At 46.7% G+C, this 15,957-nt stretch overlaps 1 protein-coding gene across 7 annotated transcripts in view; it reads left to right on the forward strand.

Annotated features, from left to right (window-relative positions):
* Positions 12,950 to 15,957, forward strand: part of RIPOR2 (RHO family interacting cell polarization regulator 2) — a 79,346-nt gene continuing 76,338 nt past the window's right edge. For all 7 annotated transcript variants that reach the window (XM_021388818.1, XM_021388817.1, XM_021388820.1 and 4 more), the window contains exon 1: positions 12,950 to 13,089. In XM_021388818.1, the coding sequence (XP_021244493.1) occupies positions 13,029 to 13,089 (61 nt within the window). In that variant the 5' untranslated portion in view covers positions 12,950 to 13,028. The remainder of the gene's footprint in view (positions 13,090 to 15,957) is intronic.

A 15,957-nucleotide genomic window follows, 5' to 3' on the forward strand; every position in this document is an offset into this window, starting at 1 on the left:
GGTGCCAAGCTGCAGCCAGGCAATGCCTACTAGCAGTGACAGCACGTTACAGGCTCAGAATGGCACTGAACCCAGTAACAAAACAAAACAATGTTAATGGTGTGCCTAGGGTGGCTGCATACCTGCTGCTGGATTTTGCTGCATCCCCATGAAGAAGCATGGCTTCTCCACGGTTGCGTTCCAAACCCGTACACACATGACTACCTGCAATAATACAGGTGCTTTGTAAGTCATCCAGTTGAGATTCTATGCACCTCCTAATGAGAAAAGTACTACTAATAGCTATCACTGTGGCAGATTCCTTGTTCATGTGTGGGTTTTATTTTTGTGTCCTTAGAAAAATCTCCTCTTCTGTTAGTTCTTCTCTTAAACTGTGTCACATAGGCACCACAGCTTTTTTACACAAGCATAACTGCCTCTCCACCTTCTGCCATGCATAGTGCACATGAAAATAGTTCTTTGGTCCCAGCATGAGTTACTTGAGCAGATCATAGTATCACAGAACGGTTTGGGCTGAAAGGGACCTCAAATCCCACCCAGCCCCACCCCCTGCCATGGGCAGAGCTGCTCCTCACCAGCTCAGGCTGCCCAGGGCCCCATCCAACCTGGCCTTGAGCGCCTCCAGGGATGGGGCACCCCAGCTTCTCTGGACTGCCTATGCCAGGGCTTCACCACCCTCTGAGTAGATAAATTCTTCCTGATATCTCACCTAACTCTCTCCTCCTTTAGTTTAAAGTAGTTCTCCCTTGTCCTATCACTATCAGACCACAGAGCTGAGTTATTTGAGTTATTCATTCTGAGATTATCATGACCTTCTATTTATATCTCAATACTTCAGCAAAGGAATTACTTAGCTGTTCACAAAAATGTAAAGTAGTATGGATATAGTACGTATATCAGCCCTTCCTGCCTCAATGTACTCAAAATATTCAATTTCCCAAACTACTTATGTGCTGTATATGAGCAGGGAGTAACGTCAGGAATGAGCAGAGTACTCTGTTGATGGAAGAGAACGTCCCGATTTCCTGGGCTCGTGTAATTCTGGCACTTTGCAAGACCATTTCAAATTGTGAACTAAGACAGAAGGACTGAAAAGGGATCTGCTGCTTGGTATTTCTATTACTGACATATACCATCGAAAACTGCAGGTTTTCCCAGAGTCAGAGTGCCACCGCATGAGGATAATATCATATTGGCTTAGCCTCTTTCATGACAGCTTTTGGATTGAATAGTCTCAGCTTTTCCCTTACAGACTGTGAGAATCCAAAGGGCTTTTTACATTGTTATGGTTAGAATAAATCCAAATTGGAAAAAAATCTTGTCCTTGTTGAAAATTAATTATTGAGGGTTCTGCTGCTTTATAATATATTTATGTGCTCCTGGGACCTCTCTCTTTTAGAGCACAGGAAGCACCATCTTAAACACAGCTCAGGCGAGAGCAGCAACCAGCTCTGCTTTGTGGTGCCTTTCCCCAGGTACAGCAGGACATAATGCTATCCATAGATAGTGCATGCCTTTGACTGAAGGTGAGATGGAGGTGAAAGAATGGGAGAGCATGGGCTAAAAGCTCAGCATATTGCTATTCCAGTGGCTCTCTGGAGAGACATCAGCAATTAAGAAAGCAAACCACACAAATTCACAGGGCTGGGTCAGTCCTTCAATTGCTGTTATGCTGTTAACATATTTTGTGGTCCTCCTACACTGAGTTACTCTCTTCTTATACATAACTCTGACCACTAAGGAAAAAAAGCCTGGCAACATCCAGTCTGGTGATTCATTCCAATAGTTACTGCAGCTTCTAAAACACAATCTAATCCAATGGCTTAATTGCAGGTTTACTGACTGCCTCAAAAGGTTGGTTTGGGCCTTGGAAAGGGAAATAGCTTTACCCAGGTGTACTCACAGAGCTAGGCCTGCCTCACAGCAGTGATGGCCACTGACATAACTGCTAAAGTAAATGGGGGTTCCTGGGGGTTGTGTTAAAATCTTGTCACCATTTGCCTTGTGTTAATCAATCACAAAGCTACAGACACAGTACAGGGATAAGCGGGCAATTTGGGAAGAGGCGTTTGGGTGAGTTGGTATTATGCACCCTCCCAGCCATGTGGAGGCAGAGAAGAGTCAGAGTGTCAGATGAGGCACTCAGAGGGCAAATCTCAATAAACATCAAGAAACGAAGAGAAAAACTCTGTGGAGATTTCAGTTTCTTAAAACATTGTGTGAGCACGCTATCGGGCGTTTCCCTCTCACCTCCACCTTTTCTCCTGCCCCCAGTGACATCCTCCTCACACTGCAATGCTCTGCCTCATCTGCTCAACACCCCAGTGTGAGTTTGAAACACAAAATTTTGGGTGGAAATAACACCCAGGCTGGGTTTGTGGGTGGCTATCTACAACTGCAGGTGTTTCAGATTTTTGCCCAATCACCCCACTTGCAAATCCTATGTGGGGCCACATATTACACAGCAGCCCCCTGCTTCTCCAGCATAGGCACACCTGGTCACACCTGGAAACCCCAACATGAATTTTTCTGACCCACATCTTTCTTTGGTTTCTTCTAAGTCTTAAATCTCCCCCAAAAATTGCCAGCGAGATTCAGAGACCAGATTGAAAGCAATAGAAAATTTGGCTGATTAAGTGAGGCTCAGCGGCGCTGGTGCTGCACTGGATATGTCACCAGCTGCCTTTCTTCTCTGCTCTGCTTTGCTCCAAAAGACAAGCTACTTCAAACAGAAACATTCTCCACATTTCTCAGGTGTTTTTGAGCAACCTAGTTTCACTGAGCCACAGCCTGGAGCTCAGCTTGGCAGCTTTCCCTAAGGGCAAAGAGAAGTCGGAGGAACATCAGTACTACCACAGCCTCTTTCACTTCTCCCACATTAAATGCTTGCTGCCACACTTCTCACTTCTTCTTCTGCAGCACTCCTTTGATGTAGATGTCTCAAATATCCCATTTGTGAGGGAGAACCCCGCTGCTCCAGGCAAAGCCCCAGAGCCAGGCCTAGCCTTGATGGCTGTGACCACTCATGGTTTGATTCCCCATGGATTGGACACTGCTTTCAGACACAGGCTTTGAATTTTGAGTGGTCCTGTGTGGAGCCAGGAGTTGGACTCGATGACCCTATACCCCATCCCTGGAGGCGCCTCAAGGCCAGGTTAGATGGGGCCCCAGGCAGCCTGAGCTGGTGGGGGCAGCCCTGCCTATGGCAGGGGGTGTGGATGGGTGGGCTTTGAGGTCCCTTCCAGCCCAAACCATTCTGTGTTTCTATGATCTTCATGGCCCCTTGCAGATTGGGTTACCTGTGATTCTATGGTTCTATGAAAAGTGGGCAGTTCGGGGCAGTAACCAAAGCTGCAGTGGAGGCAGGTCTCCATAAGGAGGAGAAAGACTCAGAAACCACTCTCAGACAGTTTGATCCATATGGTGCAAACCCTTGCAAAAAGGCAACAGACTTCATGTGTCCCAGTTTTGACATCGCCATCCTGTTTCCTGCCTGTGTTTCAGTTTGCTAATTGCTTGGAAAGGGGCGTTGGGAGGAGGGAGAGGATCTTACGCTCAGATATTCACGTAGGTGCTGTTGCTAAGAAGCAGGATAAAAAAGAAATTAACCTTTTTTTCCTTTCTGGAGGAAAGGTTGTGGGAGAAGGACAGGGCAGAGCAACCCTTTCAGCTTCTTGTGAGGGAGATGCTATTGCACACAAAAGATGACAGAGTAAAACAAGCCCTCCAGCCTTCTTGCAGACAACAGCTGCCCCTCACTGCTCTGCACTGGATGGCATTGCAGTGTGGAAGAAAGCAGCAGCCTCAGCAACAAGGAGGAGTGATTAGCCCACATGTAGACTGGCTGCACAGGGTGCAGCTCCTGTGGCCAAAGTGGGTGTCCTTCACGTATCTCTGCTTGGCAGGAGTCTCAGACCAGAAGCTGAAAGAGCCTGCTGAGAGCTCCCTGCACTGGGGCTCCCACTCCCACATCATCCCCAGCACCTGGGCTTCTCTATCCTTGCAGCACTCCCTGTGCTGTGACCTGTGTTTCCCTGCCAGTCTTCACAGCTGACTGGGCAGCATAAAGTCAAATAGAGATGCAATATTCTCTTCCCCCCCTTGCTACCCCCTAGAGCTGTTTCACTGACTGCTGAGCTCTCTGTGCACAGAGCCCTAAGTAGGGCACGCTGGTGCATCTCCCACAATTGCTATTTTGTCATTCTCTGGAAGATGCTACTTTGCTGTCATCAACGTCTTGTTTGTTCTGCAGTCCTGAAGCCTGTACCAAGGTTGTCAGATCAGTACTGTCCTGTACTGGAACAGAGAGTCTGCCTGTGGGGATGAGCCAGTTTGCTGCTGATTTTCCTTCTGGCCCACTTATGTCATTTTCTGTCCATCATGAGTATTATTTCTGAGCTGCCTCTGTATAAAATACTAACACCTGTTAACTCCTGTACTTCAGGCTGAGCTGTTTCTTTATTGACTTTGAGAAGCTAACTCCATGTTCCTTCACTATTTGGAAGAGTCCCTCTCCAGCCTAAATATGTTGGGGGAAGAGGGGACATCTACACAGGAGTTAAGTTGATTAGAAAAAGAAAATTCAGGAGATGAAAACAGGAAAAAAAAAAAACTTGCATGAAATGCTACATTTTGCTGAAACTCGTGTTGCTATTTTTGTTCTCGTGTTGTTAAGCTCTCTGTGAAGTAGCTCTCTCAGCAAACAAGGCCAGAATGAAAGATAGACTGATTAACAAAACCAAGTCTGCTGAAGAAACACTGATGCAGTGTGGCGGTGATCTTATCCTGAGCCAGCAAAGTGTTTGTGCAGTAATGCAGCAGGAGGGGAACAAAATCCTAGCCATGTGCCACCAGTAGTCAGCTGCAGGGGCACTTAAGAAGTGAAATTTGATCAGCACGCTGTGGTCAATATAAGCCAGGTGTATGTGCTAGTCCATCATATGAAGGTGGGGAAGCTGTTCTTTACATCCCATCTTAAATTACTGTACCTTTGTGGGCGCTGGAATTGTAGATGCATGTACAGGTTTTCAGAGGGTTCCTCATTCTAAGATACTCTATGAATATTATTATTGCTCGTCCACTCAGATGCCAGCATATCTCCCCAGCAGATAGGGATCTGGGTCTTCACTTCTTTCTTCAGTGGTCACAGAATCTATTGGGTCTATTGACCCTTCACATTCGGAAAAAAAGTCAGAACTTTTTTTGACAGAACAGTCAATGTTCACTAAAAAGAAACCAAAAACACAAATGCGAAATCACTCTGCAGTGGTCATTATACCATTTCCAAGCTGCTAATCCATTCAGCAAATTGCAGAAGTGAAGCACTGCGCTAAAAAATTATACATTCTTCTTTTCTGTCCTACTTAGTAGGAGCAAAAACAAAGCATCTCCTCCAGGAGAGCTGTTAAGAGCCCTGTGCACATCCAGCCCCCACGCCTGCCCTGAGCAGCTTGCCCAAGGAGGAAGGCAGGCAGGGCGGGGATGCCTTGCGGTGAGCTTTCCTTTACCGCAGGTTCCGTTCTCAGCTCTGCTTTTATTCTAGGGCTGAAGAAAGAGAAGTAAATCCTGCTGTTGCAATTATTCGGAGAACTCGATCCCAGAGTGGCACCAATGTGCCAAGAGGTTGCAAGCACAAAGCAGGGTTATTTTTCAGAAAGAGTTCTCAAAAAATGGGCTGAAATCCAGGACAGAACATCCCCATTTCAACTCTGCATGCTTAACAAAAAAATTCTCCTTCTCTATCACATTCAGGACAGGCAATGTAGGAGAGCTTCTCCATCCTTTGGAGACATGTGTTTGTATATTTTTCTAAAACCAAGACAAGTTCCTTGGTCATGGTTCAACATAGCCCCACAGCTAACTGTGCCGTGGTTGCCAGCAATGCACAGGAGGGAACAAGCACCTGTACGGTGGCTTTGGAATTAAATGCTCAGACTCCTTGGGACATTGGTAGCAGGTGTGAGTGACACACAGCCTGAAAAAAGCACCTAAGCCAGGTTCCACAGCAAAGAGCAGCAATTCCTTATGTCTGCCAAGCAGAGCACCACCAGGGTGGTAAAGATCCATTCCACAGCAGCAGAATGAATACTATGCTGGTTGGAGCTGAAAGAAGTAGAGAAGACTAAGGGAGAAGGTCAACTCCTGAACTCTTTCCAATGGCTGGAGAAACTGGAAATGGGGAGTACACAGTGCAGAGCAGTAAAGGCTCCAGAGCTGATTTAATTTAATGTGGTGGAGAAGCATTCATCTGCAGACACTATTTGTTTGACAGTGCGAACTAAGAGTGTAAAATAAGTGACTCTGAGCTTTAACTCAATTTCTTATAGTTTACTTGGAGAAAAAGTACCTATATCTTTATGGACATATTAGCAAAATTTGTTGTGAATCAACTTGGAATTTGCCTTACCTAAGATGGGAGACATAGATTAACAACAAGACGAGTTTCTCCCCTGTCTTTCCTCCAAGCCCCTAGACAATGATTATTTGGCATAATTGTTTGAATAAAAAATGCTAGGATACAGGAAATTGGGAAAGTCTTGTGGATTTGGTAACAGCATTGCAGTATGGTGTAGTCCTCTCTGGTCAATTTTTGAGTTTGTTCAAGTTGGTAAAAGGATTACATGATTGGTGTGTAACCCTTACTGAGATATAAGGTTTTAATGCTTACAGGGATCGAGCATATTTATTGGTTTTGTGGGGGAACAGCATCAGATAGTTTGAATGTTAATATTGTGTGCAGACTGCTTCTCTTCTACAATTTATGGAAATGATCTGAAATAATTCTGAGAGAAACCCACGGGATTTAAACATCAAAGGATGAAAAAATATTTCACCTTGCTGGATTACAGAAGAATAGGTGTGAAAATAACTAGGAGGAAGGAAAGAAGGTTAAAAAAAGCAGATGTGAAGATTTCTTAGAGAAGGGCAAAGATATTTCCGTGCCAACTGAGAGCCACTGGAATGTGTTGAACTCTTCAAGCAGTGGGACAACAAAGTTCTCAGCTAAGTGTCACTGAGAAAGAAAGCCAGCAAGTAGAAATGAAGTATTATTCAACAGCTGCTGTATCCAATAGCATTGAGTGTTAACCTCAAGAGATCCTCTATTCCCACTGCCCTTCCCTAAGGCAGAATCAACTACTCTTATGTTATTCCCAATGGCTACTTGTCTACTCTGTTCTTCAAAGCCCTACAGATGCTTTCTAAGTTTAAAGCAGCCCTGATTCGCTCAACACTTACTCACTCAAGCACTATTTTGCTGCTTCACAGATTTTTTCCAAACTTGCTTCTTCCTCGTTTCTGCTAGTTTCCTACCTAAATTACATCTTCTCTTCTGCAGTCTAAGTTCATGACTCCTTGTGCAATAATACAGAGGTCAAGAAGAGGGCTTCAGGATCACTTTTACATCCTGTCTTGATCTTTTGTCCTTAAAGAATAGGGAGTTCGGTTCTCCCTGTCTTTTCCTTAATTTCCAGTTTTCTAGCCTTCTGATCAGACTTGTTGCTCTTCACAAGACTGTCACCAAATAGTTTCTCTTCTCAATGAACAGAGATGCGTGGAAATGGCATCTCCATTGTCAGAGGCCTTGCTGACCCTGACCGCAGTGAGAGAATTACTTCATGCCCCTGTTTTTGATCACACCAGCTAGCATATTGTCTGCTGTTGTCATGTGTTGTTGCTGACGCACATTTGGTTGCCTCCAGCCTCTTTTCTGAAAACGTGATACTTAAGCCCACATCTATGAGGTTAATTATTCTTACTTGAGCATAGTACTTTACTGCTCTCTCTCTTGGATTGCATTTAATTCTTTCCGGACCACTTCTCCAGTTTGTCAAGGCTTGGTTCAATTTTGATTCTGTTCTGCAACATATGTGCACTGGTGGGAAGCCAGGCAAATGTAACAAGTGTTATACCTATTTCATTCATCTGCAAGATTAAAGGATACAAAGAATAGTACCAGGTTCAAAGCTGAGCCCTGCAAAATCACACTTGACCATGTACTTTTCTTTCAATGATGAACCACTGGGAACTACTTACTGAGAAAAATTTTCCAGATTATACTCATTCTGATTGTACTCATTCTGCAGGGTTTTCATCCAGGCTGTCTTGCTTCTTCCCTTTGAATTGAAATAGGGTTTTGTCACGAGAAGGAAATAATGTACTTTAATAGGCCAAGTGATATCTTCATGAAAAATGGGGTAAGAGAACAGCAGAAGAAAGCCAAAGTTATCTTTGATGAGCCTGATGGGATGTGGTAGATGCTGTGGATGGCAGTGACACACCTAAACACACACATATAAGTGACCTCCAGGGCATGTGATGGGTTCACATCACATGAATGTCTCCATTAAAAATGAAAAAAAAAAAAGAAGAAGAAAAAAAGTGCAAAATGTTTCAAGAGTTTGGCAAAGAGAAAATGACACTAAACTCAGTCAATCACTGGCACAGACTGCCTAAATATATTCTAAGTCCCCAGAGTCCCTGTAACTTGCAAATGAGTTAACAACTAGACACGATACTGTAACTCAATCCTTGAGGTTTCTAAGGAGGGTGTTTACCAGGAGAGCTGACACTGCCGCAACATCCAGAGCAAAATCTATACAGGTACTCTAAACCTTCATGGGCAGTTCCCTCCCAAACTGACCAGGACTCGCCTTGACCATCCTTCCCATATCCCTTTCATACCTTAGGTCACCTTCCTTCCCTTCTAATCCACTTTCTGTTTTTTTTCTCCTTATTTGCTGTGTAGGTTATTCTTCCAAGGCAACCTCTCTGTCCAGACAGCCCTAAGATGACACGGGGCACCAACAGACCCTCAGGGGCAGGACTTGGCTGTGTGCTGGGTGCTGGTACAGGAGAGGCCTGGGTAGGCCAGGTGCTGTTTAAGATCCCTCCCTTCCGCACCACCACAGCAGGGTAGAAAAGGATCAGCCCTCCTCTCCTGCTGTTTGCAGACATTTTGGAACTTAAGGTAGAGATGAATTAAAATAACCCAACACTGCCAAATGGCACACATTTAGACCTTTTATAAAGTAAAAATATCTTGGCTTTTAGACTTGCATTTGCAAATAAAATGCCAGAATACCATGTTTTTGTCCTGGGTCAGAAATTCTTTTTCCACTCAGCTTTACTGTCTGATACAGGTTTAGTAGTGTATCTCAGACTTGTCATAGCATATACAAACAAGCAAGCGAACCCCGCAGAGACAAAGTATTTTCTTTCCCTGGTGTGGCAAAAATCTTCCTTGGGAAGACCACCTGCAACATGGTAGAAATACTGCCCAAGAACCCAACCCTTCACCACTGAGGGCAATTTTCCCATCTACACATGTGGTACTGAGCATAATTCCCCCTTCTTGGGCTACAGGCTAACCACAAAGTAACTACTGTCCTCTTTGCAAGTGCTAAATTATTATTTCTGTCCCATATTTAGCACATGACTAATGCCTCCCACTCAGACCCAGTGTGCTTTCCTAAGGACACCGGTGAGACTCAGCAGGCTCCTCTAGAGAAGATGTGGCTCTCAGAGCAGCAGACACGTGGAGGCTAGAGCCACGTGCCACCCATGGCCAGTGCTGGATGGCAGGGCAGTTTGCTGAGATGGGAATTGCTTAAAGTAAGTTGCGAGGGAAGAGAATTAAAGGTAGAGAGATTTGAAAAGAGTTGTTCTAAAAGCTGCTGGCTCTTGCTTGATCCACCCTTGTTTTTGACATTGCCCTTGTATCCTCTGTGCTTTGTTGACAGGTTCTTAGACGATGGGTGGTGGCTTTTTCTGGTAGCAGATGTGGTTTCATGAAAAGCACACACATGAGAGCACTGCAGTAACTGCAAGGTGGATTTTGTTGTTTTTCTTTTCTTTTTTTTTTTTTTGGTGTGGAGTGGGGCCTTGTTAGCCAGTAGCTGAAAAGAAGATACTGAGGTTTGAAACAGCTCAGAAAGACAGAGAACTTATTGTGCATAAAGAGGGCAGAAAAAAGGCTGAGATGCTACAAAATACAGCTGGGAGGAAGCCACTTCGTATGGTTAGAACACTAGAATCACAGAATCATTAAGGTTGGAAAAGATCACTAAGATCATAAAGTCCAACTGTCAGCCCATCTCCACCATGCCCTCAAACCCCATCCCTCAGTGCCACATCCACACAGTTCTTGAACACCTCCAGGGATGGTGACCCCACCACCTCCCTGGGCAGCCTGTGCCACTGCCTCACCACTCTCTCTGAGAAGTAGTTATTCCAAATATCCAACCTGAGAGATCCATGAACAGCAGAAACACAGGCACACCAACCAGCAGGGTTAAATTACAGCTCCCCAAATGCAAAGGTGGGCAGGGACCTTAGTGACGTTCTGTGCTGAGCTATCCCACCTCAAGGGAAAGGCATGACAGTCATCTCAGGGCCTGGGGGAACACCGTGTGCTGTGCAGATGAAGGTGAGGCTGCCATCATGAGACGATGTGGCAAACGGGAACGAATCAAAGTGACTCGTCTTTGTGCATTTGCAATGGGCGCTGAGTCATTACCATTCATCACCAGCCCAGCTGCTGTGTTCATGATTGTGACAGCTGTTTTCGGGAGAGAGGACAGCTTTTGATCCCTTTTAATTCCCAAAACTAAAAACAAAAAGGGCTGTCAAGGTAACAGGCATCCGGAGATGCCGACTGAAAACAGGGGGTGAGGAAACAACTTTATGTCCCGGGGAAATGCAGCACAAAAGGGAACTGCCACAATAACTAGGATAGAGTGGCTTGCTCTTTCGTCTTTCTGAAGGAAGCAGTAAATGGCTAGCACTTCCCATGACCGGTTTACAAAAGAGCTCCTGTTGCAGGATAACACTGCAGAGTATTTCTGTAGCAGAGTATTTTCCCCAGGTTTCTTCTTGCAAGGCTGGCTGTGTGGTTTGGGCAATTTACACCACTATGTGCAGCACACTAACCTTAAAATTTATCAGAATTGAGCTCCAAAAATCTCAGCAGGATCAGCAATGCCTCTTCTTGTCCTCATTAGACCTCAGAGGCTTCTCTTTGCCCAGAGAAGCTGTGGTGCCCCATCCCTGGAGGCGCTCAAGGCCAGGTTGGATGGGGCCCTGGGCAGCCTGATTTGGTGGGGGGCAGCCCTGCCCACAGCAGTGGGCTGGTGTTGGTAGGCTTTAAGGTCCCTTCCAACCCATGCCATTCTATGTGCCCCATGGCTTTTCAGAAGCTCACATTTCTCCTGCTATTTCAAGGAAGTGATACACAACGACTGCCCATTGCTGGGACAGTTCTTGCCAGGAAGCACTTTAATGCAAGGTACACCCTGTGGCTGCCTTTTCCTCCACACTTCTCCTTTCCACGACCCGCCTGTAGCCTTCTCACGGCTTGGTCCCACCACCCTGAGGCTCAGCACTTCCCCTTCAGGCATGCCCAGGGAGAAGCCAACCCTTCCCTCCACATCATCGCTTCTTTCTCTCCTCTCTCTTACTGATCCCTTCTTCTGCTCCATTTCTTCTTAGCATCCCATAGCAGTGCTTCTCTCCTTTTACCACTTTCTTCATCTACTTGCCAGCACTCTGAGATCAGGAGAGCCTCACTGCGGATGAGGGATGCTCCTTCAGAGTGCACACAATAGGCTTCAGCGTCAAGACCTACTCAGAAATGGTCCCCACCTGCAGAAATCATTTCAATAAATGGGAGAAGAAAAAGGATGAAGGGGGGAAGTTTACAAAGGAGAAGTGTTTTCCTCAAGCCTACCCAGCAGGGCCAGAGCTGAGTCTTCTCCCTTAGCCACTAGGCCAAACTGCCTTATCGTGCCCATGGGGCCTTGAACAAGTGCTATGTTAAAGCAAAGCCAAGCAAGAGAGGGCCTCCTGAGACCTGAGTTCCTCAGGGAGAGGCTTGCTTCCTGGAACAAATAGCAGTTACACCAAAATTCAGCACTAGGAGGCTTTTGGCCTCTGCCACACCCAGCTGGGAAAAGAGGCAGATGGGAGGCTGGCCAAGCACCCAGCATACAAGCAGGGGAGAGGAGGAGGCACCTTCCAGGGAGCGGGCGAACAGTGTACTCAAGCTGAGAAGGGGATTTTTGGCCTGTATCATCAAAAGTACAGCCACGGGATTTGCTTTGGGAAGATACACGTAGTTCAGAGGGCTGGGCTGGGGTTAGGTTTAGGTGCCCTAATGGGGCTTGTCCTGTCTCATCTTCTCCACCTGGGCTTGTTTAAGTGCATGCTGCCTAGGACGCCAGCTGTCTCCATTTTCAGTCCTGCAGAAGCCCAGTGGCAGAGCTTTCAAAAGATATAAAAACACACTAATTAGGGATGAACTCATCTCTGGTTGTGACTCATCTGCTGGAAGCTACAGTGACCACCGCTGTGCTAGGAGTCACACTTTCAAGGGTGTGGTGGCACATGCAAATACAAGACCAAGTGATCAGAGCTCAGTGCAGGTCCACTGCCATCACGCTGAGAGCAGAGATGGGGCAGGCTACCAGTTTCAGCCCTCACACCTGCGTGTACACATATGCACATGAATGCCATGTGAGTGGCCTCATGAAGCAATGGGATTATCCCAGGCTTGAGCATCACCTGAGTGCATACCCCAAGTGTGTTTTTGGGCAAGCCTAGAGTAAGTTTCTGGGCATGGCCCTCTCACAAACTGAGGGACCTGGCAAGAGGGAGTCAACTTGCTTCATAAAGTTCAGAAAACAGCCAGTGAAAGGGCTGGCGAGATGCAGAATTAGTAGTGACAGAGATCTACAATTAACGTGCCTGTTATTGACAGAGAGTTTTGCTCCAGATGTCTGTTGTTCTGCAAACCTCTCCCCTCTCCTCTTCTTCTTCTCCTCTCCTCTACACAACTCAGAGCTGCTCCCAAGGCCATCGGTGAGACCGGAGCATTATTTGTATGAATGAATCTGCTTTCGCAAAGGCAGAAGCGGAAGCTGTTGCAACCACGATGTTTAGGAAACCAGCGAGAGGAAATAGCCTCTCTGTAGCGCAGGAACCGGTGGGAGCATTCAGTTCTGGCTGCTGCCCTGAACTGCTCCCTTGCCACGATGCAGCACACCGAAGAAGACCTGGCTGCATCTGGGGAAGAAGATGATGCCTTTGAGGAAGGTAAAGTCATCTTTTATTCAACTAATCCTTCTCCTGCATGGACTAAAGGCAGTTCCTAGCTTGGGTGGTACTTACTGGGTAAATCTGAAGTTCTCTACTGAATCCAAGTGTCAGGGTAATCAGGCTTTCTTTTTTTTCCCTGAGAGAATGGGGAACAAAAGCAATCCCAGATACAATAAAAACTACTTTCACACTGCTCAGCAGCTTGCTTCCTCAGCAAAGAGCTCACTGCAGAAGAAGAAAGCTGGGGGGACGCACCAAGTGTGTTTCTAAAGCAGCTGCAAAGCTGCACATTCACCATTCAACGCTACACGTGCAGCTGTCCTTAAAGCATTAGGGGCTGCCTACAGGGGCTGAAGGCAACAAGCTACCTAAATAATCTCTGCAAAATTTGCCTCCTCCTCTCCAGCTTCTGCAACCTAGGGTAGAGTCAGTGCTGTAGTTTCTTGTCCCTACAACTGGAGGGCCCACGGGGTGTAATTTGTGCCTTGCTCATTGCTCCGTCTTGCACTTGAGCAAGGCTGGGGGACATGGCTCATGCAAATCTCCCAGCCCCGAGCAGTTTCCAAGGGAGCTGGAGGCACAAAGAGCCGCCTGGACCAGCTCCAGGGACTGTGACCCTTTAAACTCACTTGCAGCACTGCTTCAGCAAACCTCATTTAAACAAAGCTCAGCTGCGGTTGGTATGGAAAACTTAGCAGTGAATGGTGCCAAATCAAGTTATCCGAGCCTCACTGAAAGGCATCAGCCCAGAAAGGAAAGCAACTTCAGTGATGTACTGTCTGTGCTCAGATACATTTCTCACGTATATATGACCCGGCTCCTTGCCCTGTGGCATAGTCCTGGCTCAGAGGGGCAATGGATTTGCAGAAAGGAGAGGTTGAAGCATTTGCATTTGGGCAAAAATCCCAAGAGCCCCGGCAGGAGCTGGCACTGCTGGGCAGATCAGCCTGTGCTGGGAGTGCGTGCCCGCAGCTCACCCTCGCACAGGGCAGGCTGCCTCTCGCAGTGACCAGCAACCTACTCCCATTCCGTGTGGGTTTCTGCAACAGGATTTAGGTGTTGCTGCTGTTTCTGAAGCCTGTAGCCAATGTTCTTAACCAGCAGGGTAGGAGGGGAAGAGAAGAATGTATTTGATATTTGTGTCAGGAAAGATGCAGCACTTAAGTAGTCCTTTCGAGCCTCCCAGCTATGTTGTTTCTGGCAGGTCTGATCCAGCACAGCTAGAGGAGTTTGGCTTTTCCAGGGCAGGGACGTTCTTAGAACTTCTCCATGACCCTGCTGGGATCAAGAGGTTGGAGCAAGAGGCATCTTATGAGGTCCCTTCCAACATGGGTCACTCTGTGAGCCTAGGGGCTGGTGCCCACCTCTTCCACACATTGTGCAACTCTCAGTAGGATGCTGGCTCCCAGACCTGCAGCTGGAAGCCCCACATTAGCATGGCACGGCACTCACCTTCCCCTTCAGCCTTCATTCTCCTGAGCAGGTTAGCAGGTAAACATTGTATTTATGGCTGATTGGGGCATAGGGAGGAGTGACGCAAGTTTCAGTTACAGGGTGTGTGGGGGGGAAAAATGGCAATAGCAAAGATAGGAACCTCTCCAGCACCAGCCTGTGTGCAGGGGCAGATCTGTGCCTGACAAAACCTCTGGTGGGTCCACTGGTGCTGCTGTGCTTCTGTGGTGCTTCTGCTGAGCTCCCAGGACTATGTAAGTGCACCCATGCTGGGGGTAGACCTGTTCTTCTTATCAGGGTAAGATGTCCATCCTCCCTGCTAGGGTTTGGAGGAGCACAGCTCAGCAAATGAACTTCCCCAACTACATTAATCCTGCAGGGGACTCATGCTTGCTTAGGCTGGGACTGGAAATTAGATGCTGCTGCTGTGTAACTACACAAGAAATCTATTTCTGTCAGAGGCTTGCTAAATCTGGTAGGTGGGGGCTGGGTGCACGCTCCCTGGTACCTCACAGGGAATGTTAGGCACAGCCAGCATTGCTACAACACCTGAAACCCCAAACTGCAGAGAGCACACACCAGCTAAAACCTGGCTGTGGGCTTTTGGGCCAGCTGGAGGCATTTGGCAGCTTCTGAGCTGGGACTTTCTGACCATAGCTCTGAGGGTGTGGTCTTGTTTTGTTCTCTTTTTTTCTTTTTTCACATCCGGTATAATTTGGAAATAGGTGATGGCAGAGCTCCCGTGCACCTTCTAAAGTTGTCCCAGAGATTAGTTACTCTCACATTTAAAAAAACCTACATTTTACTTTTGGTGTTAATTTGTCTTGGTTTTGGAGTTTGTTGCCCAGGAGAGCAAAGCTCATGCTGCAGGTGTGTGCCTCATGCAACTGCCCACAGATTGTACTCACACCACTCTTACCCTTGTCAAACAGATCGTTGTCAATGGCTCTTTCTGTATAAAGTGTGAGTTTTAAGGCTTTGGAGCATTTTCATGGATCTTTCTGGGACCAGTATCTTGGAGATGTAGACACCAGCAGAGAGCAGATTGTCCCTGTTACACCAGGGACAAATCCAGAAGGTAGATGATCTGTCACTTCTACTTGTGTATATATCTATGTCAGGATCACTTCAAGGATCAGTTAATACATACAAAGACTGCTTGAATCCTTTCAGGCCCCAGCATCACATGAGGATATCCTCCTCTAAAGACTTTCCTCTACAATCTTCAACATTTTCAGCATCAAAATTTGAGAACACGGTCGACGCTATTCCATAATCATGGCCCACGTCCTTCACTTGCAGATATGCCCATCCTAAACCCAGGTGAATCAGCTCACACTCTCAGTAGTCATTTCTCCCAGTTATATACCACTTCCTCAGACATGGGACCATCTGCATATGGTCGCAGTTAGG

The sequence above is a fragment of the Numida meleagris genome, chromosome 2 (assembly GCF_002078875.1).
Source record: "Numida meleagris isolate 19003 breed g44 Domestic line chromosome 2, NumMel1.0, whole genome shotgun sequence".
NCBI lineage: Eukaryota > Metazoa > Chordata > Aves > Galliformes > Numididae > Numida > Numida meleagris.